The 24,466-nt window shown below is 44.6% G+C and overlaps 3 protein-coding genes across 6 annotated transcripts in view; 1 reads left to right on the top strand and 2 right to left on the bottom strand.

The window, feature by feature from the left end:
* The window catches only part of PPP6C (protein phosphatase 6 catalytic subunit), a 24,029-nt gene extending 21,657 nt beyond the window's left edge, over positions 1-2,372 (bottom strand). The window contains exon 1 of the mRNA XM_080669678.1: positions 2,085-2,372. Coding sequence (XP_080525804.1) covers positions 2,085-2,159 — 75 coding nt within the window. The 5' untranslated portion in view covers positions 2,160-2,372. The remainder of the gene's footprint in view (positions 1-2,084) is intronic.
* Positions 2,345-24,134, top strand: RABEPK (Rab9 effector protein with kelch motifs). 4 transcript variants are annotated; one of them, XM_080669676.1, is made up of 10 exons: positions 2,349-2,548; positions 3,296-3,440; positions 4,754-4,812; positions 7,402-7,460; positions 9,927-10,084; positions 14,039-14,191; positions 18,767-18,928; positions 20,439-20,588; positions 22,990-23,139; positions 23,769-24,101. In XM_080669676.1, the coding sequence occupies exons 4-10, from the start codon at positions 7,408-7,410 to the stop codon at positions 24,056-24,058; spliced, it is 1,116 nt and encodes a 371-aa protein (XP_080525802.1). In that variant the 5' UTR covers positions 2,349-2,548; positions 3,296-3,440; positions 4,754-4,812; positions 7,402-7,407; the 3' UTR covers positions 24,059-24,101. The 4 variants fall into 4 exon arrangements, with proteins under 4 accessions (XP_080525801.1, XP_080525802.1, XP_080525803.1 ...); XM_080669675.1 differs by lacking the exon at positions 4,754-4,812 and having other exon boundaries at positions 2,345-2,548; XM_080669677.1 differs by lacking the exons at positions 2,349-2,548; positions 3,296-3,440; positions 4,754-4,812 and adding an exon at positions 5,861-6,018 and having other exon boundaries at positions 23,769-24,134.
* On the bottom strand, positions 16,199-16,500 carry LOC308249060 (small ribosomal subunit protein uS14-like). The gene has a single exon (XM_080669679.1). The coding sequence runs from the start codon at positions 16,494-16,496 to the stop codon at positions 16,278-16,280; it is 219 nt and encodes a 72-aa protein (XP_080525805.1). The 5' UTR covers positions 16,497-16,500; the 3' UTR covers positions 16,199-16,277.
* Positions 24,135-24,466: the final 332 nt, after the last annotated feature.

Genomic DNA, 24,466 nt, shown 5'->3' on the forward strand with positions numbered 1-24,466 from the left:
GAGAAATCATGATTAGATCTAGAATATCCTATGCATTTATTTTATTTAGTACCTCCAACTTCTAGTCAGTCTAAAACACAGTGAGTTTCTGTCTTTTCTACCAGAACAAATCTTTTCCATATGATCATTAAGTGGCCCCAATGATTACTTTCCTTCCTCACAGAATCTTTTACTTTGGCTTTAAAGTCTCTGAAAAGGTGCTCCTGGAATACTTTCTTGGCCTGCCTAATTTTAGTTTGCACTTCATGCCAAGAAGTAAAATCAAATTTAAATTTTTTAAAATATACCAAAGAGGAGCAAATTAATTTAACAAAAACATTTCGAAGACCAAAAAAAAAAAGCCTTTGCTTAAAAGAAAAATTCCTAATTTTCCCCAGTAGTTGTCCAGAAGATTTAAAAAAATTTTTTTCTTAAGAAACATACATGCCAAATACAGTCCATTTTGTGTTGCAAGGGGAAATGAAATGGTTTAATAATATTTCCTTGAGGTGGGAAGGAAATCTGTTTATCAAACTAACAGGTCTAAAGAAAATCCAACTGATTATCATCCAAATCATTTTAATATCCAATTTCAAGTTAATATCAACATATATTTTTATAATAAGCAACATTTTACTAATTATAAACACAAAGCTTCAAACAGCTTTACATATGCTAAAGAACAGAAAATTTCACCTCAATTCACTGACATGCAAAACCCCACTTCTCTTATGGGATGAACAATGCTACCAAAAGATGTCTGGTTAGTTATCCATGATCTGGGTCCCAATGTTGCTTGTATCTTTGTTTCCTAAAGAAGCCACAAAGGACTCAGATGAGCATGAAAGCTACATTTCTACTAATATTGGCTTTGTCCTCATTTCAAATCATCCTATTAAGGGGAAAACGCACAAGAATGACTCCCCTACAATATAGTGCACATCATTTACCTATAAGTACAAATAAGTTACATTCACAACAGCACCTTTGGCTTTCAACATTTTGCACATTTGTTGTCCTTAAATATCAACTTCCTTGTACCAAGAGAGACAGCAAAAGAAAAACACAGTAACATCTTCCTTAAGAGAAAAAAAATTCACAAAGATAAATTGCTTTAAACACAGCTTAAAGCATAAAACAATTTCAAAAACTATTGGCAGTTTACCCACTTACCACACAGCAAACAAATCAATGTTAATTGAGCAAATAAAAGAGAGTAGCACTAACTAGGCACCTAAGCCCTAGTTTCAACAAACGCACAAAAATAGAAAGACTTGTCAAAAGACCTACATTCATTCCTTTAGCCACACACGCACACATTTACTGTTACTTAGACTCGGCGGCAACAAAAAACTCACCTCTTTTAGGACACCAAGAAAATGCAATCCCGAGTTAAGAAGGGATCATGGGGGAACAACTTAAAAAACAGAAAAGTATTTGTAATTTATTGAGGGACTACTAAATTGTCCACTTAAATTAGCTTTGTCCACTTAAATGAGCTCAACAACGTCCAGGAAAAACGGGATTCGCATCTGACTTAGCAGAAGAAAGCCAACGCTTGTGAAGAACAATTGGGAGGAGTGGCAGGACCAGAGGGACGCCCTGACGTTCTCTCACATCTCGCCCACCGGGGCGCGTTCCCAAGGCCCGGACATCTGTCACACGCCGGCCACCCGCGCTCCTGTCACCACCTCCGGAGGGATGACCCCATCCCGAGGGCACGGCCACTGTGGCTCGGTTCGGACTCCGAGAGACCGGGGATGGGGTCAGAGGAGGGCAGTCTTCTTTGCACGGCTGTTAGGGTTCGGAGCCCTGCGGCGGCCCGAAGGCCAGGAGGGGCGACCCTGGGACAGAGGCCGCGACATCCCTCAGGATCCCCGCTACGGAACCGGGACGGCACTCGGGGGACTCCGGCTCTTCCGACAACCCCCGCTGTCCGCGCGACGCCAAAAGGGACCGGGTCGCTCAGCACCGCGTCAGGCCCTCCACCGAGACGGGACGAGAGGCCGGCGGGGGTCCCGCGTCGAGAAGGGCGGGCCGGCGGGCGCCCCACTGCCGGAAGGGGCGAACCCGACCAGCAGCGCTCCCGCCCCGACCGAGCTTACCTTCAGGTCGTTCTCTGGAAGATACTTGCACAGCCGCGCTATCTCCACATACTTGTCCAAGTCTAGGGGCGCCATTTTAGGAAGAACTAGCCCCGACGACGGCAGCGGCGGCGGTGGCGGTAGCGGCAGCGGCTGAAGTAGCGGCGGCAGCGGCAGAGGCCGAAGCCGGAACTCTCCCTGCGTCACGTCCGGCCCGTGAGAGACGACTGCGCAGCGACGTAGAGCTTGACCTAGGTCTCCCCGCCGCCTGGACACGCCCCACGCCTTCTCCCGCGGAACTCCGGCGGCAGGCCCTGAGGGGTTCCTTCGGGACAATGAAACCTGCCGGGACCCATAGTTGGCTGCCGCGGGGCGGGCTGGGATTTGTAGTTTTGATACGAGATACTCCTGTTTTCCTCCCGTTTTCTTTCTCCAGACTTTCACCTCTGGGGACCCAGCGAGGCTTTTCCGAGCAAAACAACGAAGTAGGTAACCCTAGCCATTCCCTGGTTTCTCACTTTGACCCATTTAAGCATTCTCTCACCCGAACATCTCTAATTAAAAACTAGGTAAGTCTGACCCTGGCCGGGTGGCTTCGGTTGGATGGAGCATCATCCCCTGCGCTAAAAGGTTGCGGTTCGATTGTGGTCAAGACACCTACCTGGGTTGCCGGTTTGAACCCGGTGGGGGCGTGCACGGGAGGCGACCCATCGATGTTTCTCTTTCACATCAATGTTTCTCTGTGTCTCTCTCTCCCTTCCTCTCCTTCTATAAACAATAAAAAGCATGTCCTCCGGTGAGGATTTTTTAAAAATGCTCCAACCAACTCAAGCATCAGATAGCCAGAGTTGAAGTCTATTACTCACCACGTTATTTTGGCAAAGTTATTTATCCTTTCTGTTCACCAGTTTACTCAGTTACAATATGGAAATTGTAATAACAGTGTCTACTTCATATGGAGATGACAAGAATACTACTTACCTTATAAGCTTGTACTGACATTTAATAGAGTTACTATGGGAAGGGCTTAAAACAATGTTATGTACACAGTGGGTGCAATGTGTTAGTTCTGAGTATTGGATGGACAAGAAAGGCCTTTCTGAAGAGGTAACATTTACGACTTTAGGGGGGGGAACGTATAGGGAGAATATGCTCAGTTTCTTGTTGAAACAACTTCCAATTGAGCAAAAGATACTACTGTTGTTTGACTTTTTTTTTTTTTTTAATTACAGTCCTTTTTGGAAAGCTGGCAATTCACTTTTCATCTCTGAACCTCAGTAACTGGGAATGAATCTTACCCAAAATACCTTCTCAGAATTAGGAAGGACAAATAAAGTGCTTGAAAAGGTGTCACCAGCATCATTCGTTCCCTTGCTGGTAAGTCAGTGAACAGGTAGGTAATGAAAGCAGATGGTATCCCCTTTTAGTGAAAATAGGTGGTAGTGTTCACATTGCCAAACTGGCATTAAGAAGCTCCATTCTGCAGACCCATCTCATTCAATGAATGTTGATGGGTCTGGATCTTGACATCCAGAGCAGAGAGAGGGAAGCATCCTTGAGTGTGGGCAAGGTCCTTAGAAGAGGTAATAGAGACATTGGATAGTTTTTTACAGAGCCGGTGTGCAGAGCTTGCTGACTGGAATATGCTATTAATCTTCCTTGCACAAAGCAGGAGATGTAGGCTCCTGGTTCTGCCATATACGTGAGTTAGTCATTTTAATTTCTCTGGACCTTGATTTCCATTATAAAAATAGGTCTCTCAACCTAGCCGGTTTGGCTCAGTGGATGGAGCGTCGGCCTGCGGACTGAAGGGTCCCAGGTTCGATTCCGGTCAAGGGCACATGCCTGGTTGTGGGCTCAATCCCCAGTGGGGTGCGTGCAAGAGGCAGCCAATCAATGATTCTCTCTCATCATTGATGTTTCTATCTCTCTCTCCCTCTTCCTTCCTCTCAGAAATCAATAAAAAATATATTTTTAAAAAAATAGGTCTCAAAAGTTCCTTCCAGCACTTTCTGAAATGTGATTTCTAGTCTAAAAGCATAGGTTCCACAATTAAAACTGGTTGCTCTTTCGCCCATAAACCTCTTCCAATTTTTGTTTGTGCACAACTCCAGCATGTCACCTTGAAATGGATCTAGCCAAAAGACATAGGGGATGTCAAAGCATTCTGCAGCTCTGAGCAAAAATCTCCATGTAGATGCACATGAGCATATGGCAGAGCCAACCTGGCCTTGGTTTTCTTTGCTGGAGGAAATCAGAATGACTGAATATTCCTAAACTCCTCTTAGGAAGACAGTCAATGGAGATTTTCCCATTAATATGGGCATTCACAAAGACGCCAGGTGATGGAAATAGGGTATTTGAACAGTGAGGAGGGCTCAGACCTCACATTCCATTTTGTCAATAAATTTTCATTATGGTTCCAAGTAGCTAGAAGATTTACCACGTTGGCTTTTCACCTGTACTATCAAATCCTCACAGCTGCTCCCTCTGGGAGGTACGTATTACTATTCCCCATTGTAGAGAGGAGGAAACTAGGGCTCGGAGCGGGTAATGAACTTGCCAAATGTCAGGGTTAGATGGTTAGTGCTGGAGCCTGGATTTGAACCCAAGTGTGTCTTTCTTCTTCCCACTAAGCTATAGCTGTACTTACGGAGTTCCTGTTGTTTTTTTCCTTGGCTGTTTCCTAGGATACAACTGGCCTCAACCCTCCTAAGTGGTTTCGAGATTCTCTAAAACATAGACACAGGTGAGCCACCTATCCATTTTGAGGAAAGCCACAGAGAACCGATGGTTATGGAGACCAGAGATAATGCAGATGAATACTTCCCATTCAGGACTGGTGTCTAGAGTTGGTTTATAGCTAGGAAGAACATTACACTTTACAGAGGACCAGCTCTGCACCAGCGGCTGGGCACTGAACCCTTTAAATACATTAGCTCATGTATTCCCCACCATAACCTTGTGACAGAAATCTTAGCTCCGTCCTACAGGAGCGACAGCGAGGCCCAGAGAAAAGTAACTTACCCAAGGATACTCTCATGGATGGACTTTCTATTCCTTGCACTTTTTTACAAATGTACCTAGTTGTTTGTTTTTCTTTAACCGCTCTCTCTAGTTCGATTGTAAACTCCAGGGGGCCGGGACCTTGTCTGGTTCTCCATAGTACCTGCCATGGTTATTATACACGCTGATTCTGGAATGAGTTAGCCGTTTAAGGCGGTAAAACTTGAACTGGCCCGAAGGCTGCACAGAGAGATTTCTCACTTGGTAAAGCATCCTTAACTCTCCCTTTCAGAAACCATTTCCTTTTTTTTTTTTTTTTTCCTACCGAGAGGTCATTTACTAGGAGTCTTATTTATAAGGAGTAAAATTAAGAAGTCAAATTAGCTTAAGAAAGAAAACTTCTCGCTCACATAAATGAAATGTTCAAATAGGTAATTTTGGCTTCAGGCACGGCTGGATCCAGGCACGCTCCATCTCCTGGCCCTCTTATTTCCTGTGTTGGCTTCATTCACAGGCGGGCTCTCTTAAGCAGCTCTGGCTTCCATCTTCATAGCTCATCAGAAACCATTTCTAACAGCCGCTGGAACTGAAAATATCCCAGCCCCTTTAGGATAACCCACAATCGGGTCACCCACGTGGACGTCCAACCTCCAGCATTTCTCTTGTAAATACTTTCCAAGTAGACCTGGTTTTCTGACTCCGCAGGCAGGTTAAGACCCCGAAAACAGCCGGCCTAATTGGTGCCCCGGAAATGAACAGTCCACGTCCCAGCCTGGAGGGCCCCGCCCCGTCCCCTTTAAGGGCGATCCCTGGGGGCTGGACCCTGCAAGTGGGGCGGAGGGGAGCAGTTGGTTGCCTCGCTTTTCCGGGGTCTGGGACTGAGTGACGACCTAAGCCCCGCCCACGTTGGGGCGGAGCTACAGCTCGGGACTGGCCCAAGCCGCTGCAGGTAATGCGGTCTGGGACTGGGGGGGGAGGGTCACAGGACAGGATCTTGGGGTGGGGGCGGCCTCATTCTTTACGGGAGTGGAAGTGGGCCCGGGCCGGATTGGAGAGGGCCTCCTCCGGCTCTGGCCTGGGCACATGGATGGAAAGGAGCTGGCCTGGTCTCTCCCGACCCTGTCTCCTAGCCCCTGTCACTACCACGCGGAGACGAGACTGGAGATATCCCCGCCCACACGAAGTTAATCCCACTGAGCTTTTAGGCTTTGGGGACAGAGGCAGTGGCTTAGGGCCAAGGTTGGATTTGTCCATCTCCCAGAAATCTCATCCACTTTCTTCATTCACTCATCCTTCAATTCTACTCTATGCCTGACTCATAGGTAGATTTTCTGAAGGAATTCGGCAGGCCCAGCTCTCTTGGAATTTAGTCTAGAATCTAGTCTAGAGACTTTTACGTAGGCAATTACATTCACGGTGATCCCTGCAATGATGGTGGTTTAATAGATACCTTCAGAGGGAGAAGGAAGTAATTTGAGGATGTTAAGTGGAAAGCAGCAAATCAGTGAAGATTTTACTGAAGAGGGTTCATTCCAACCGGGTTGTGGAGGTGACCTAGGAGTTTGCTGGTTGAAAGGAAGGAAAGGAACATTTCAGGTAAGGAAAACAGCAGGAGATGCAAGTTATGAAAGGGCTTGTCATGTTAGAGGAACAACAAATATAGCACGAAACTGTGGAGTTTCTGGAAAAAAGTTTGACATCAGAAAACTGTGATGATGAGGCTAGGATTTATTCTAGAGTTCCCTATTTGTCAGCCTTTGGAAATGTTTTATCTTTTGATAAAGATAAGCTTGACCTCTGAAATTTTATTATTATTATTATTTTAGAAAGAATCATTCTTTTTTTAAATATATTTTTATTGATTTCAGAAAGGAAGGGAAAGGGTGAGAGAGAGAAGCATCCATGATGAGAGAGAATCATGGATCGGCTGCCTCCTGCACGCCTCACACTGGGGATTAAGCCCGCCACCCGGGTATGTGCCCTGACTGGGAATTGAACCCTGACCTCCCGGTTCATAGGTCGATGCTCAACCACTGAGCCACACCGGCCAGGCTGAAAATTTATTTTGATGTATGCCTCTTCTGCATGAAAATTATAGACACTGAAAACTTTAGCCAAAACACTTCTGTAATTGTGTTAAAGTTGTGTTTATATTTGCCTCTCAAATATAACTTGCTATCAAAAGGTTAGTAATGCTTATTCAAATTTATCAGATCCTAGAAATTGGTACATCAACAGGAAAGGTTTTAAAGAGGGAAGTGAACTAATTTTGTGTGTTAGGTAGAAGATAATCATAAATTGCTAAAAAGTGCCTTTCTTTTCTTGTATGTAGAACACCATGAAGCAGCTGCCAGCCTTGGAGCCTGGAGACAAGCCCAGGAAAGCAACATGGTCTGTAACGAAGGATTCAGACAGAGAAAAACATAAGTTTTTGTTTCATTTATAAGTGGTTTACTAACATATTTAAACATCTATTGAAAAGGGTAGAGATAAAACTGTCTGTAGTTTCTGGTAATTAGCCTCAAACCATTTGAGAAGGTCTTCAGAGGAAAGGTAGTGGGGCAATAATTATCAGAGCAGATGTTAATTTTATTAAAGTCCACTTACCAGGAAGAGGAAGGCCCTGACCATCTGGCATCCTCAGCTTCAACACTGTGTCTTCCCCCCAAGCTGTGACTCATTTTTAAGATATTCAGGGAATCGGCTTTGGATTTAACTGGCTTCCCAGTTTCTGGGCTGCTTGCTCAATCAACCCTTCATTCAATAACTAGCACTGGCCTGACAGGGGCAGCTGCTGTGTAGGTGCTGAATATACAAAGGTGAATAGTCTCACTGTAGTGGGGGCTAACACACGAAGCAGGTGATGGTGATGAAATGTGATCTGTGCTGAAGCAGGGACCATAGAAGGCTGTAGAGATGGATGGGGCAGAGCTTCTGCAGGACCTTGGAAGAGAGTCTTCAATCTGGCTTCCCTGTGTCCACTCTTGCCCTCCACACCACATAAATCTGACCAGGGCATTCCCTAGTTTAAAACCCTTTTGTGCCTCCCCATTGGTCTTAGGGTCAAAACCAGAGTCCTTAAAATGGCCCACCGGGCCCTGCATGATCTGCCCCTGCAGCCTGTCTTTCCGACCTCAAATCCCTGTGCTCATCCTTTGTTCTCTTTCTCTTCCTTAACATGCCTTGCATTGTCCCACTCAGCAACTGTATGTGCTGGTCCCTGTACCTGGATCACTCTTTCCCTCCATCTTTTGTGACTCCCTTTGTCCAACTAACTTCTATCCATACATCAGATTTCAGTTCAAATGAAATGAAAGCCTTCCCTGACTACCTACCTCCCCTACTTCCTTACAGGGTAAGGTGCCCCTATGATATGTTCTAATACTGTATACCCTGTACTCCTTTATAGCGCAATTGAAACAGATATTTGTGAACTTACCTGTTTAATGTTTCTCTTCTCAACTAGTCTTTAAGGGCTATGAAGGCAGGGACCTTTTGTTGTCTTATTCACCATGTGTCTGGATGGCTAAGTTATTTAACCTTACCCAAGCCTTGGGTCCTCAGTTGTAAAACTCAAATGATGATGATCATAGTACTGTCCTCAAAGGGGTTTTGTGCAGATTAAGTGCAACTGGGGTTGTAATGAAGTTAGCAGCATGCAGGGTATGTTGTTAGTAATTATTCAGGTGTAATGGGATCTGTGAATCTGAACATCAGACCAGAGGTCGGGGAAAGAAACAGAGATTTTGGAAATCACTGACGAATATATAGATAGGTGATAATTGAAGTCATCCATATAGGTAAAATAGATCAGGTAAGCAAACATAGGCTGAAAAGACAACCCAAGGGTACTGAGGGTTAGAAGGCTGGTGGGAAAGGAGTCAGAGAAGGAAACAGGAAGAGCCCCCGGAAAAGTGGGTAGAGAACCAAAAAGGAGGAGAGTGGGGCAGCTAGGTAAGGAGAAGGCACAAGAAGGAAGAAGGAGCCAAAGAGGTCAGATGAGACAGGGCCTCAGAAATAGCTACAGGATTGTCTTTTCCAACCAGGAAGCTTGAAGTACGATTTCTCAGTCATAATTCAGAATAACTTTAAAGAGTGGAATAACTGGGTCCTGTATTTGACTTTCCAAAGTCCTAGCTTTGGCTTCCATCAGCTCTTAAAATCAGTAAACTCTGGTGGATATTACTTGAGAGCAGATGTTAATTTTATTTGACTTTCCAAAGTCCTAGCTTTGGCTTCCATCAGCTCTTAAAATCAGTAAACTCTGGTGGATATTACTTGAGAACAGGAAGCACCATGGTCTAGTGGCAAGAGCGCTGGGGCTGTAGGTTCCTGTGTGATTGCACATAAAGCTCTAGCCACCATTTACTGAGTCCTTCCCTGCACTGTTACAAGACTTCATCTTACTCTTCGCAGGTAAGAACTATTGCTATCATTTTACAAATAAGGAAATTTCAGTTCAGAAAGGTTAAGTGACTTCCAAAAGGTCACACATCTAGAAAGCACCTGAACTGAGACTTGAACTGGGTCCATCTGAATTCACAAACTATGCTCAGAACTACCATCCTGTGCTCGGACACCCCACTGAACGTTTCTGGGTGTCAGTTTATCTACCAGATGGGGACAGTTACTACCCCAGTGCATCACCATTAAGTTAATGTGAGGTAAAAGTAATAACAAAATTGGAAAGTCAAAGGTTATGTGCAAATGGAAATGCTGCTTTGCTGGACACAGTTTAAAGTGTTCTGTGTCTGTATAAGACCGTCATTATTATGAATATTTCATGAGGCATAGGAAGAACACACTGCTGCATTTATTCTCTGCTCAGGCCTCCTGAATACATCCTTCCTTTGGCAGGTACACGTTGACCCCCCCTGGAGACAGCCCATGTGCTCGGGTTGGCCACAGCTGCTCGTATTTACCCCCCGTTGGTGATGCCAAGAGAGGGAAGGTCTTCATTGTTGGGGGAGCAGATCCAAACAGGAGCTTCTCAGATGTGCACACCATGGACCTGGGTAAGACCAGCAGTGGCAGAGCATGTGCCTGTAGCCAGAGAGCAGGGCTTTGTGGTGCTGGCCAGGACCAGAGCATTCCTAGGAACACCAGTTCAGAACACACAGCAGGGTTTTCCTCTAAGTAAATGAACATTACTGAGAAGTCCCTAAGGTCTCAGCAGAGCACCCAACCAATACATCGTGTTTTGAGAGAAAGAGTCCGTATGGAGCCCTGGACATCCAGCCATTCATTTATCAACTATTTCTCTGGGAGACATTGATGACTCCACCTCCTCTTCCATCCACACATCCAATTAACCACTAAGTCCTAAATAGTTCTCTCTTCATCCATGTCTGTCCATTTCCACTACTGCTGTAGTCCAGGAATTGTCATCTCTCCACTAGGTTACAACAGCCTCCTCTCTGGTCTTCCTGCTTCCAAGTTTAGCCCCGTCTACAGTGCATTTTCCATACTTAGCCAGAGAGTATTGTCTAAAATACAAATCTGACTGTGTCACTCCTGCATGTCAAGCCTTTCCCAACTTTATTTCATGGCTTTCCCAAATCCCCATGTGCTACACTGCGTGTCCTTTGGATTCTTGAGCACATCTTGAATTCTGGTCTCCAAACCTTTGCGTGTATTATTATTCCCTCTGCTTGGAGGGCTCGTCCCTTTCTCATCACCTGGCTACTATGCATCTTTCAGATTTCTGATATTGTGATTTATAAGAAATACATATTTAGCCGAAACCGGTTTGGCTCAGTGGATAGAGCGTCGGCCTGCGGACTGAGGGGTCCCAGGTTCGATTCCGGTCAAGGGCACGTACCTTGGTTGCGGGCACATCCCCAGTGGGAGGTGTGCAGGAGGCAGCTGATCGATGTTTCTCTCTCATTGATGTTTCTAACTCTCTATTCCTCTCCCTTCCTCTCTGTAAAAAAAGTGTAAAATATATTAAAAAAAAAAAAAGAAAGAAATACATATTTAGTCTTTGTCCATAGTTCTTGGCTCACAGCTCCCCACACCCTTGGAATTTCCGAAGTATTGAGAGTCATAAAGGCGTCTTTTGTTATAGTAATGAGGTGACTTTGGGAAAGTACCTAAGGATGTGGGCTGGTCACCAGGACACCTAACCTGGTGACTAGAGAGTTGGAACTTTCAGTAATACTCTCCCCATCTCCCCTCCCCACCTCTAGGGAGGAGAGAGGAGCGGGTGGTTGAATCAATTGCTGGTGGCCAATGCTTTAATCAGCCATGACTATGTAATAAAGCTTTCATAAAACCCCAGAACGACAGGGTTCAGAGAGAGAGAGCATCCAAGGTGGTGAACACATGGAGATGTAGGGAGAGTGGCGCACCTAGAGAGGGCATGGAAGCACCACCTTCGTTCCCATATACCTTGCCCTGTGCATCTCTTCCATCTGGCTGTTCCTGAGTTAAATATTCTTTTTTTTTTTTAAATATATTTTATTGATATTTTTACAGAGAGGAAGGGAGAGGGATAGAGAGCTAGAAACATCGATGAGAGAGAAACATCGATCAGCTGCCTCCTGCACACCTCCCACTGGGGATGTGCCCGCAACCAAGGTACATGCCCTTGACCGGAATCGAACCCGAGACCCTTCAGTCCGCAGGCCGACGCTCTATCCACTGAGCCAAACCGGTTTCGGCTAAATATTCTTTTATAGTAAACTGGTGATCAAGCAACATGTTTCTCTGAGTTCTGTGACCCAGTGCTTGAAAATTAATTGAACCTGAGGAGAGGGGGTCATGGGAAACTTTGAAATATAACCAGTCAGTCAGAAGTACAGGTAACAACCAGAGATGGGGCAGGGGTGAGGGCTGAAAGTTCCAACCCTCTAATCATAGAGTTGGTTTCCTTGGCAACCAGTCTCAACCTTAGAGGCTTTTCATAAAGTCACCGCCCTAACAAGCTCAGGTGTGATTGACAGGGGCTTGTTGCATAAGACACCTTTACTGATCTTATCACTTAGGAAGTTCCAAGGGTTTTAGGAGCTCTGTGCCTAGAAGTGATGAAGGTCAGATACATATATTTCTGAATATAAGTCACAATGTCACCACCACCCTCTATATTTTCATAGTATCTTGTACTTTCCCATCCTTATCTCCCTTCACAGCCCTTATCTCGTGTGTTTGTTTCTCATCTGCCTTCCCCACAAGAGTATAAGCTCCTTGGAAACAAGAAACATGGCTATATTGCTCATCATTATATCCCCAGCCACTAACAATAGCACCTGGCACAGAGTAAGTGCTTTATAAGTATTTGAATGGATGGATGGACTGATAAGTAGTAACTTCTATGTACTATACGCAATGGCAGAAGAAAACTGCTGACACATACATGTTTTGTTAGGTCAGTGGTCGGCAAACTGCGGCTCGCGAGCCACATGCGGCTCTTTGGCCCCTTGAATGTGGCTCTTCCATAAAATACCACGTGCGGGCGTACACGTACAGTGCGATTAAAACTTCGTGGCCCATGCGCAGAAGTCGGTTTTCGGCTCTCAAGAGAAATTTCAGTCGTTGTGCTGTTGATATTTGGCTCTGTTGACTAATGAGTTTGCCGACCACTGTGTTAGGTGCATGTAACATTGCTGTTATTGGTTTTTTTTGTGTGTTTTTTTTTTAATATATTTTATTGATTTTATACAGAGAGGAAGGGAGAGGGATAGAGAGTTAGAAACATCGATGAGAGAGAAACATCGATCAGCTGCCTCCTGCACACCCCTTACTGGGGTTGTGCCCACAACCAAGGTACGTGCCCTTGACCGGAATCGAACCTGGGACCTTTCAGTCCGCAAGCCGACGCTCTATCCACTGAGCCAAACCGGTTTCGGCCTGTTATTGTTTTAATCTGAGTTGTTTACCAACCAAATGTGCAGAAGTCTACATATAAAAATCGAAATGGTTTGGCTTCTTTTGATAATTTTGGAAGATCTGACATCTGTAGGCCTATGTGTCTACATGGCAACCATTATTCGGAGCTGACTGCCACCTATCGATGGGGCTCTCAGGCTCCAATTTGCCACATTCCCTCCACTCCTATGTAGGCATTTGAATTTCTACACCCTGCACCAGAATCAAAGGTAAAATAAATCTCTTCTAGCCCTCAAGAAGCTCATTGTCTAGTTCAGTTACATTGTTGTTGTCACCTCTTACTAGCTTCGTGACTCTGGCTTACCTGTCCAAACCATCTGGGTTTCAGTATTCTGTAAAATTGGTTCACTTACAGTTGTAATGATCCAATAAGATAGGCCCGTGAAGGTCCTATGTAAATGGTTTATTAGCTAAAATAACTAATGGGTTAGGTATTATTATTCTGTGAACTTGTTTTAGCCAGAAATAATTCAGTTGTGAGTAACAGAAACTCTTTTAAACCAGTAAAGAGAGGAATCCAAGGGTTTGAAATACAGCCTCATCTTAGGAGAGAGAGGAAGCAGGAATTGCAAATCTCTAAAAATTAAACAAAAAAACCTTCTACTTTCTCACTCTCTTTGGGGAGATCTTCTTTATGTAGATATTTCTTCTTCTCTCCTCCATACTTTGGCTTTCTCTGCCTGTCCGCACATGGTAAAGATGGCCACCCAAATCCAGGAATTCGTTTGAATTCTGCACTCTCGGGAGAGAGTATTTGATTGGCCCATTTGGGGTCAAGTGGCTACCTTTGACCCAATCAGCTAGGGCGAGAAAGTCAAGGTGTTGTAGTACAAACGGGTTCTGTGTTCAACCCCTGTGGTTGGGAAAATGGGGGCAGTTTCCATAGAAAAGGGTTTGTGGATATAGTCCCTGAAGTGTCTAATACAGAACTCTTTGGAGTTTGGCCACATTCCCTTTAAGTGATCTGATGGTTGTTCATTTATGCTTTTGACTGTTTTCTCTTCCCTCCCCTCCCCTAAGTTTGCCAAGCAATCTAAACAGTTGGCAGCCCCAATCTAGAAACTGGGTGAAATGTTTTCTAGAAACACACCAGTGGGACTTAGCCACTTCAGAGGGCCTCTTGCCCCGGTATGAGCATGCCAGCTTCGTTCCCTCTTGCACACCTCACAGCATCTGGGTGTTTGGAGGTGCCAACCAGTCAGGAAATCGAAATTGCCTACAAGTTCTGAATCCTGGTAAGTAGCCAAAGGTTATTTTATTTACCTAAATAAATAAATAAATAAAATTTCAGTTCATTTCCTGTAGCAAATCCCATTTGGATTGTACTGAATTGTCCATCGAACTTTGCTGACCTCAGAGAAAACAGGAATTTTAATTTCTAGCAGAATCTCAAAATAGCAGAATTGCATTTTGTTTTTCTAGTAACATATTCAGTTATCAGCTTCTTAAAAGCCAAAGCTGGAAGAGACTTCAGAGAACAGCTATGCCAAGGGCACCCCAGGTCCAGGGGAAGTGGCTTTCCTAAAGTCTCTAGGGAGTCTGAGCCAGGCTAGAACCTGTTACCTAGTTCACGGTGGTGATAGTGCTCCTCAGGGGACATTTGGCTATATCTGGAAACAACTTGGGAAGGTTGAGGGGAGTTTGCTACTGGCATCTACTGGGTAGAGACTAGAAATGCTGCTATATATTCTGTACTGCACAGGATAGCACCCCACAGTAATGAATTATCTGGTCTAAAATGCCAAAAGTGCCTGACCTAGATCCTCCTGGTATATTTTGTTGGCCAAAAAGTGCAAATAATTATTAGTAACTAGCATTTCCTTCTAGTCTCACTGGCAGTTTTATCGGAGAAGAGGCAGTTTAGGCACATCACTACTGAGCAGGTGTGGCTGAACCACCCATGGGAGATGGATTTGTCTTTTGTCAGTTAAAATAGTGTTTTTGTTTTCTCTTTATGCGTATCCAATATAATAAAAGCCTAATATGCAAATCAACCGAATGGTGGAACAAGGGGCAGGTGCTCAATGCAGGAGCTGCCCGCAGGCCCCAGACCAGCCAAGGCAGGTGCCAGTGGGAGGCTCCCCTCTCCCCCCGATTGCCCCACTGGTCGCCCCGCAGAGGGAGGCGACCGGAGGCAGCAGTGGGGCGATCAGGGGGCAAGGCTGGTCAGCCAGCAGGCGGGCGCCACCCCCCAATTGCCCCACCGGTCGCCTCGCGGGAGGCGAGTGGTGATGGGGGGCAGGGCTGGCGAGTGGGCGGCACCAGGCTGGCCAAGGCGGGTGCCAGCGGGGGCCCCCAGTTGCCCCGCTGGTCACCCCACAGATCGGCCCTGATCACCAGCCAAGCCTAGGGACCCTACCCTTGCACAAATTTCATGCACCAGGCCTCTACTAATTTATATTCATTGTAAAACATTTGAAAAGTGTAAGTGGACAGACACTATCCATAATCCTATGACATTAAGGCTATTAACATTTCTGTGTATTTCCTTTCTGTCTTTTGTATGCATTTTTATAAGCCTGAGATCATACTATTTTCACCACTACACTATTGTACCTTTTTCTTTTTAATTTCATAATTACTTACATAAATGATGTCCCATTAACAACAGTGCTTTGTTAACATCAGTTTTAGTAGCTGCATAACACTCCATTTTATGACAATACAATAAGTCTCCTGTTTTGTTTTTTGTTTTTTTAATATATTTTATTGACATTTTACAGAGAGGAAGGGAGAGGGATAGAGAGCTAGAAACATCGATGAGAGAGAAACATCGATCAGCTGCCTCCTGCACACCCCCCACTGGGGATGTGCCCGCAACCAAGGTACATCGGAATCGAACCCGGGACCCTTCAGTCCATAGGCCGACGCTCTATCCACTGAGCCAAACCGGTTTCGGCAGTCTCCTGTTTTTTAACATCTATTTTGTTTTTGGGTTCTTGCCATTATAAGTAACAGAGCAGTGAACCTCTTTGTTGAGAAGAGATTGACTGTATTTCAAATTATTGTCTTAGAATTGATGCCCAGAAATGAAAATTAAAAAAAAAAACACATTGTGAACTTTAAGGCTTTTGATATGTGCTACCAAATTGCTCTCCAGAAAGATGTTTTTGAACTTACCTCCAGCTGTGTTTAATAGTGCTGTTTTACTCCTGACTGACACTGCATTTGTCATTTTTAAACATTGCTAATTTGATTAGGCAAAAACATCTTTTTTTCTTTTTATATTTGAAGGTGGTTTTTTTTATTATTATTTTATACAAAGAGATAGCATTCTGTCATAAGGTAGATGTCTTGAATGACCCATTCACGGAAGTTCACTTAGTCCAACTTAATGAAACCTATGTCCTTCGCGTACTGACGGAAACACTGGCGGCACATGTTGAGGCCGTACTTCCGGATCAGACCGTGGCGGTTTGAGCAGACGCGGCAGGAACGAGAACCCTGGCCGAATTTCCTCGGATGGCTCCAGTAGAGCTGCTGGTGAGCCATCTGGCTCACTCTGTAGCAACGAGGCAAAAGGAAAATAGGCAAAAACATCTTGTATCTGACTGTTTAAATACTCATTTTGGTAATTATTAGTAACTTGGACATTTTTTTTAAAATATATTTTATTGATTTTTCACAGAGAGGAAGGGAGAGGGATAGAGAGAAACATCGATGAGAGAGAAACATCGATCAGCTGCCTCCTGCACACCTCCCACTGGGGATGTGCCCACAACCAAGGCACATGCCCTTGACCGGAATCGAACCTGGGACCCTTCAGTCCTCAGGCCGATGCTCTATCCACTGAGCCAAACCGGCCAGGGCAGTAACTTGGACATTTTTTCACATGACAGTCAACTCTTGCCCAGTACCTCTATCAACAATAGACTTATTTGCACAATAGTTGGTCTTCTCTGTCACTTTGGGATATTAATAGTTCCTACCTTGTTGAATTTGGCAAGGATTTAAATTAACTCAATATCTGGCACAAGGTTAATGCTCAATAATGTTGTTGTGGTTAATATAGCTATAGTTTGGCAGATGGAAATGCATCTAGAATACTGGCCTTTTGATTTTCAATGATGGCATCTGTTTAAATAAAATACATTGAGAATTTGGAATGCCTCTGTCAAAGGAGCTGATTTTCCACTAGATCCTTTCTCCTAGAAAGCATAATTTGACACGGTGCCCAAGAAATGTGAAAAATGAAAGTGAATCATTAGTTGCTTTTGTTGCTAAGACAAGTCTGTCAAATGGCTTAGAACTCCCTTGTGATTATTTGTGCTGCTGTTTGACTTGGCAGCAACACAATCCCAGGGCCTTCTGACCCTGAAGGTTGTGGGCCTTCTAACTCCCCCTAAGATCCAAAAACTCCCCAAGCTCTGCAGCTACAGAGACACATTCATTTGGCTTTGGATGTAGGCTGAGACTTGTTCATGTCTGAGTCCCACACATATTACAATTGCTTCATGGGTCACTTTGTATATTCAATGAAGATTTTTACAAAAGGCACAGAATTTGCCAGGCAAGAAATAACTCCTGGTGTGTTATGGTAGAACGAGTGTGGGAGTCTTTTTTTTTTTTTTTAATTTCTTTATTGATTAAGGTATTACATATGCGTCCTTATCCCCCCCATTACCCCCCCATCCCATTGTGGGATTCTTGACAGATCTGAGTTCAAATCTTTACTCTGCTACTCACAAGCCCTGTGTGACCTGAGGAAAGGATTTAAGAACTTCAGTTCCCTCATCTGCAAAGTGGAGATACTTTCTGTCCACCTCCCACGGTTGAGTGAGGATAGTGGGGATGGCAGAGTGCTCAAGGCAACGATTCTGCACAAAGAAGGTGCTCAATTAATGCATTAATTTCTATAAAATTCACGCATCCTTCTAAAAAGAAATAAGCTTCTGCCGAAACCGGTTTGGCTCAGTGGATAGAGCGTCGGCCTGCGGACTGAAGGGTCCCAGGTTCGATTCCGGTCAAGGGCATGTACCTTGGTTGCGGGCACATCCCCAGTGGGAGGTGTGCAGGAGGCAGCTGATCGATGTTTCTCTCTCATCGATGTTTCTAGCTCTCTATCCCTCTTCCTTCCTCGCTGTAAAATATCAATAAAATATATTTTTTTTAAGAAATAAGCTTCTATACACTTACCCAGGTGATAAAACTTTATTCTCAAGTCAGAAGAGTGGAAAATACTTAAATATTAGTGTTATCGAAACAGAATTTGAATCCCAACTCAATCATTTATTAGCCATGTCACCTTTAAATGAGTGACTTCTTCTATCTCTGCTCAATTCCCTTATCTGTAAAATGGAAAACTAATGCTTATTTAGCACTTATTATTTAGTAGGGAGGAATTACTAGTAAAACCACTGAAACCGTAAAAACACTTTATTTATTTTTATTTTTTTATTGTCTACTTTCTTTTAATGGTCACATACATTTCCTGGGAAATTTGGCACATTTGGTTTCTAGAATCTGGTGGGAATGACTTTTGGCAGATGATGGGTTCCTCTGAATGACATGGGGTAGGAGTCAGCAGAGTGGAAGAGGGTTCAAAGAGGATGTTTGAAGGCCTCCAAAAACAATTCGACCACATTCTTACTTGTAATTGTGGCTTTTCAGTCTTGGAATTTGGGTTTATCTGGGCAAATTCTAAGAATTGCCCCTTACCCATCCTTGACTTTGGTGGCATGAGATCATTGCCTTGCCTTACACTGCCCGCCTTGGGGATTGGGGTTTGAAAAGTGACGCTGCTCAGCCCAAGTCAAGGTCAAGGGCCCTCAGTCTGGTTATTTTAGGTGCCTTCATTCTCTTTGGACCAGAAACCAGGACTTGGACCACGCCAGAGGCGAGCACCCCCCCACCATCCCCAAGAACATTCCACACATCATCGGCAGCCATTGGAAACCAGCTGTATGTTTTTGGGGGCGGAGAGAGAGGCACCCAGCCTGTGCAGGATGTGAAGCTTCATGTGTTTGACGCAAGTATGGACGGGTGGGCAACACAGGGCTGCCCCTTACCCGGCCCACAGCTTACCTGATGTGGGAAGCAGAGGTTACATGGGTGGGCAAACTTTTTGACTCGAGGGCCACAATGGGTTCTTAAACTGGACCGGAGGGCCGGAACAAAAGCATGGATAGAGTGTTTGTGTGAACTAATATAAATTCAAAGTAAAGGAGCGGAGGGGAGAGCAAGAGAACCCTCCGCTCTTTCGGCTCCACGGGCCGGATAGAACAGCCGAACGGGTCGGATCCGGCCCACGGGCCGTAGTTTGCCCACGGCTGGTTAGAAAATGACATCCACGCCCTCGCTGGTTTGGCTCAGTGGATAGGACGTCAGCCTGCGGACTGAAAAGTCCTGGGTTCTATTCCAGTCAAGGGCACATGCCCAGGGTGCGGGCTTAAACCCCAGAGAGGTTGTGCAGGAGGCAGCAGATCAGTGATTCTATCTCATCTTTGATGTTTCTATCTCTCCCCTCTCCCTTCCTCTCTGAAATCAATAAAAATGTATTAAAAAGAAAAACATCCTGGCCCTAGCTGGTTGGGTTCAGTGGATAGAGTGTCGGCCTGCAGAACAAAGGGTCCCAGGTTCGATTCTGGTCAAGGGCACGTACTCAGTTGCAGGCTCCTCCCCAGCCTGGCCCTGGTCGGGGCGCGTGCAGGAGGCAACCAATTGATGTGTTTCTCTCACACTGATATTTCTCTGTCTTTCCCTCTCTTCCACTCTCTCTAAAAATCAATGGAAAATATCCTCGAGTGTGAATTTAAAAAAAAAAAAAAAAAGAAAATAAAAAAAAAGAAAATGACATCCTGGCTGAGTGTCTCACTTCTAGACTCTTCAGCATAACCCTTAGCTGATACCTTCTTCCCACAGCAAAATTTGCATTTAAAAAGGTATAAATGGTCAATTTAAAAAATTGGAACAGTATAATTTATAAAGTAAAAAGATAAAACTTCCTCCATTAGCCTTTCTTTTTCACTCCCCAGACAGAGGTAAACCCTGTTGACAGTTCCTAATTTCTCCTTCCAGACTTTCCCTATGCATTTGTAAATCATGTATATAAGTATATATGAACATGTATGAATCCTGAAATTATTAAAAACACACACATGGAATCAAATTATAAATACTGTTCTGCAGCTTACATTTGCAGGGACAAGGGTAGATCTTAGTAGTTGAAAGCATGAACTTTGAAGCCACATGATCTGGACTCAACCAGATGGAGGTCTTTTTAAATTTAAACCTAGGAATGATTTTCTCATGCCCAGTAGAAAGGGCAGGCATGTCAGGTAGTGAACTCTCCAGCCCTAGAAGTAGCCAAGCAGAGGCTGCACGGCTGTGGAGAGAGGGAGGCCTGGATTGGGTAGATGGGTCAGAGTAAATGACTCCAAGGTCACTTTCTGCTTGGAGGATCTCTGCTTTCTGGGTGTATTTCCTGTGTTCTTGCTTCATAGCTTTGTCATCTGATATCAATGAAAAAAATTACTTTTCTAGACACTCTGACCTGGTCACAGCCAGAGACACTTGGAAAACCTCCATCCCCCCGGCATGGTCATGTGATGGTGGCAGCAGGGACGAAGCTCTTCATCCATGGAGGCTTGGCAGGGGACAGATTCTATGATGATCTTCATTGCATTGATATAAGTAAGTAGGATGGAGGGCATGGGAGCTTGTCTGCTTAAAATTAAATAAAATGTGCTTTGATAGAATATAGCCTTACTCCTAGCTGTGGGTAACTTGTTCAGCCAGCAGAATCTTCACTAGTCAGTCAAATGTGTCCTGAATACTACTACTAATAAATGACAATAAAAGCAATCACATCTGGCCGAAACCGGTTTGGCTCAGTGGATAGAGCATTGGCCTGCGGACTGAAGGGTCCCAGGTTCGATTCCGGTCAAGGGCATGTACCTTGGTTGCGGGCACATCCCCAGTGGGGGGTGTGCAGGAGGCAGCTGATCGATGTTTCTCTCCCATCGATGTTTCTAGCTCTCTATCCCTCTTCCTTCCTCGCTGTAAAATATCAATAAAATATATTTAAAAAAAAAAAAAAAGCAATCACATCTGAGCTTTTGCTATGTGCCTCGCTATCAATTATCTCCTCCTTCCAACAATCCTGTTCTTTCATTAAAATTCCTTATACTTTGTGTTCCCCAACTGGATTTCTTTCAGGCATTAGCCATTAACCCCAGGCCCATGAGAGGCATCGACAACTTCTAGTATGTCTGGAGACGGATGACCAGAACTGTCATGCTAATTAGTGAAAAACACTGGGAAGAGAAAAGTTAGGGAGAACATGAGAATTGTCTTAAAGTGTCTGAAGGGCTGACGTGCCCTAGAAAGCCTGGACTCCTTCCGGGTCCTTCTTTCAGACTGTGAGCTCCTTAGAACAGAGACTTGATCTCTTTTGTTCCCCATTGTATTTGTAGCACTTAGCTCAGTGTCTGGGTGATGAGGGCTTGTCTGTAAAAGCAGCGGTCACCAACCTTTCGGACCTCACGGACCACCAGTGGGTCGCGGACCACCGGTTGGCGACCACGGTTAAAGGATAGATGGACGAACACATGAACATGTTCGGGTTGGTCCAGACTACAAGAATTGGAACAGTGGACAGAAGGCATGAGAACTGCTGTGCAGTGTGTCCATCTACCTTGCCAAACAATGGGTTCTCTGGTTTGGTGACATCTGAGGCCAGGTGACACTGGCTGGGATTCCTGCATTGACTAGAATTTTGTCAGGACTGGGTGATTCTCCCTTCCAACTCTGGACCCATGTCTTAAATTGACAGATGAAAAATATCTTCACAGAAGTGTTTCTTGCAGGCCATCAAAAGAGGTTTAAATGCTTACTCTTTAAAAAGAAAGTCCTTATCTCTTGTGCGGAGAAACTACTTCCTGGCTCTTTTTCCCACTATCCTAACCAGGTGGATCTCTAACTCTAAAATCCAGTGATTCCCAGCCTCATTTAAATGCTTGTTGGAAAAGATGCAGAAATAGGTTGGAAGGCAGAAAGTTACAGTATAGAGAACGTAAGGTTTGGAGTCTGACCTGAGTACAATTCCAGCTCTGCCACTTCTAGCTGTGGGATCTCTGACAAGTCTCTTTCCCTCTCTAATCCTGTTTTGTTATCTGTAAGAAAGAGGGTAGGCAAAAGCAATAGCAATTTCATAAGGCCATTATGAGAATTAAGCAAGCAAGATATTTAAAGTGTCTAGCTAGTACTTGGCAAAGATGCTTTCTAAGGAACTGTTAGTATTTAAAACACGCACGCACATGTAACCTCACCTACTTCTGGGCTCCCAGATAGCTAAAGGTGATAGTCACCAAAGGTGACCTCAGTGTGCTCTGAAGACCACCTACATCTGAATCATCTGGAATGCTCATTAAAACTATAGACTAAGGCCCAGCTGGCATGGCTCAGTGGTTGAGCATCGACCTATGAACCAGGAGGTCATGGTTCGATTCCCGGTCAGGGCATATGGTTTGTGGGCTCAGTCCTCAGTGGGGAGCGTGCAGGAGGCAGCTGATCAGTGATTCTCATCATTGATGTTTCTATCACTCCCTCGCCCTTCCTCTCTGAAATCAATAAAAATATATATATTTTTTTAAAATATATTTTATTTATTTTTTACAGAGAGGAAGGGAGAGAGATAGAGAGTCAGAAACATCGATGAGAGAGAAACATCGATCAGCTGCCTCCTGCACATCCCCTACTGGGGATGTGCCCGCAACTAAGGTACATGCCCTTGACCAGAATCGAACCCGGGACCCCTCAGTCCGCAGGCCGACGCTCTATCCACCGAGCCAAACCGGTTTTGGCAATAAAAATATATTTAAAAAAAAACACTATAGATTAAGTCCCCTTCCTGGAGACCCAAACTGGATTTCAAACTCCCCCCAAGTAATTTTTCTGCACACTAACCTTGCTGTATTGCCTCTCAGAGCTCCTAGGCAGTGACGTTCAGCGACTGGTTTGTGAACTGTAGGAATCTGGTAAGTTTGAAAGCACGTTCCAGGCTATGGAGTGCCCACTTTCTTTCTCTTGGCAGGTGACATGAGGTGGCAGAAACTAAATCCCACGGGGGCAGCTCCCACAGGCTGTGCTGCCCACTCAGCTGTGGCTGTGGGGAAACACCTGTATGTCTTCGGAGGGATGACTCCCACAGGAGCACTGGACACAATGTACCAATATCACACAGGTAAGTAGGTGTGCCCTGGGGTCTTTATAAAATTTTTCATTGTTTGTATTTTTAGTGAGAGAGGAAGGGGGAGACAGAGAGAGAAGGAAACATCGATTTGTTGTTCCTTATTTATGCTTTATGCACTCATTGGTTGAGTCTTACATGTGACCTGACCAGGATGGAACTCACAACTTTGGTGTATAAGGATGATGCGCTAACCAGCTGAGCTATGTGGCCAGAGCCATGGGTCTTTATAAACAAATGTGACTATTTTTTTAAAAGTACCACAGTGGCCCTAACCGGTTTGGCTCAGTGGATAGAGCATCGGCCTGCGGACTCAAGGGTCCCAGGTTCGATTGCGGTCAAGGGCATGTGCCTTGGTTGCGGGCACATCCCCAGTGAGGGGTATGCAGGAGGCAGCTGATCGATGTTTCTCTCTCATCGATGTTTCTCTCTATTCCTCTGTAAAAAATCAATAAAATATTTTTAAAAATAAATAAAAGTACCACAGTGCTTTGGTTTCTTTTTGGTCCCTCCACACCTAAATCCAAGGGAATGAAAGCCAAACTTTTAGGGAATGACTTCATCAAAGCAGTAACACTACCATTAGTATTTGTTGTTCATTTCCTTTTTTTTGTCCCTAACAGAGAAGCAGCATTGGACCTTACTTAAATTTGATACTTCTCTACCCCGTGGACGATTGGACCATTGCATGTGTGTCATTCCATGGCCAGTGATGGGCACTTCTGAGGAAGATCCAGATCCTGTCACTCTGAACTGTGATGCTGAGAAAGGGAACTCCACTGACAAAGGAGTGACCCAAGATGGTGACTCACATGAGGAAAGTCAGACTGACTCACTGCTCTGCTTTGTGTTTGGTGGGATGAATACCGAAGGGGAAATCTACGACGACTGTATTGTGACTGTAATTGACTAATAAAACCCACCGTTTTTGATACTTTTAAATGTCAGTTACTCTCAAAAAAGTGAAACCTAAGCTGTTTTATAACTCCAAAATATTCTGACTTTATAACCCTCTAGCTCTTACCTACTTTGGTAAGGTGAGGAAATGAACTGGACAGCCCAGTGCAAAAATCTGTTACATAAATATAGGGTTTTACCAGCAATACAACCTAGGTGAGATTGGTTGCTAAATGTTGAAGAAATCATGATTGTTAGGTACAACACAAACTGTGTAAATCAGAGAGTGGACATTTACAGGTTCAAGTGTGTTTTTAATATTCAGTAGCTGCTCCTCAGAAAGGTGTAGACCATTGGCATTTGGTAGTGAGAGCCATTGGGGTCAGGAAAGAAGACTGGTCCGTCTTTCCCCACTACCCACTAA

This window comes from Plecotus auritus, assembly GCF_963455305.1.
Source record: "Plecotus auritus genome assembly, chromosome: 5".
In the NCBI taxonomy this organism is placed as follows: Eukaryota; Metazoa; Chordata; class Mammalia; order Chiroptera; family Vespertilionidae; genus Plecotus; species Plecotus auritus.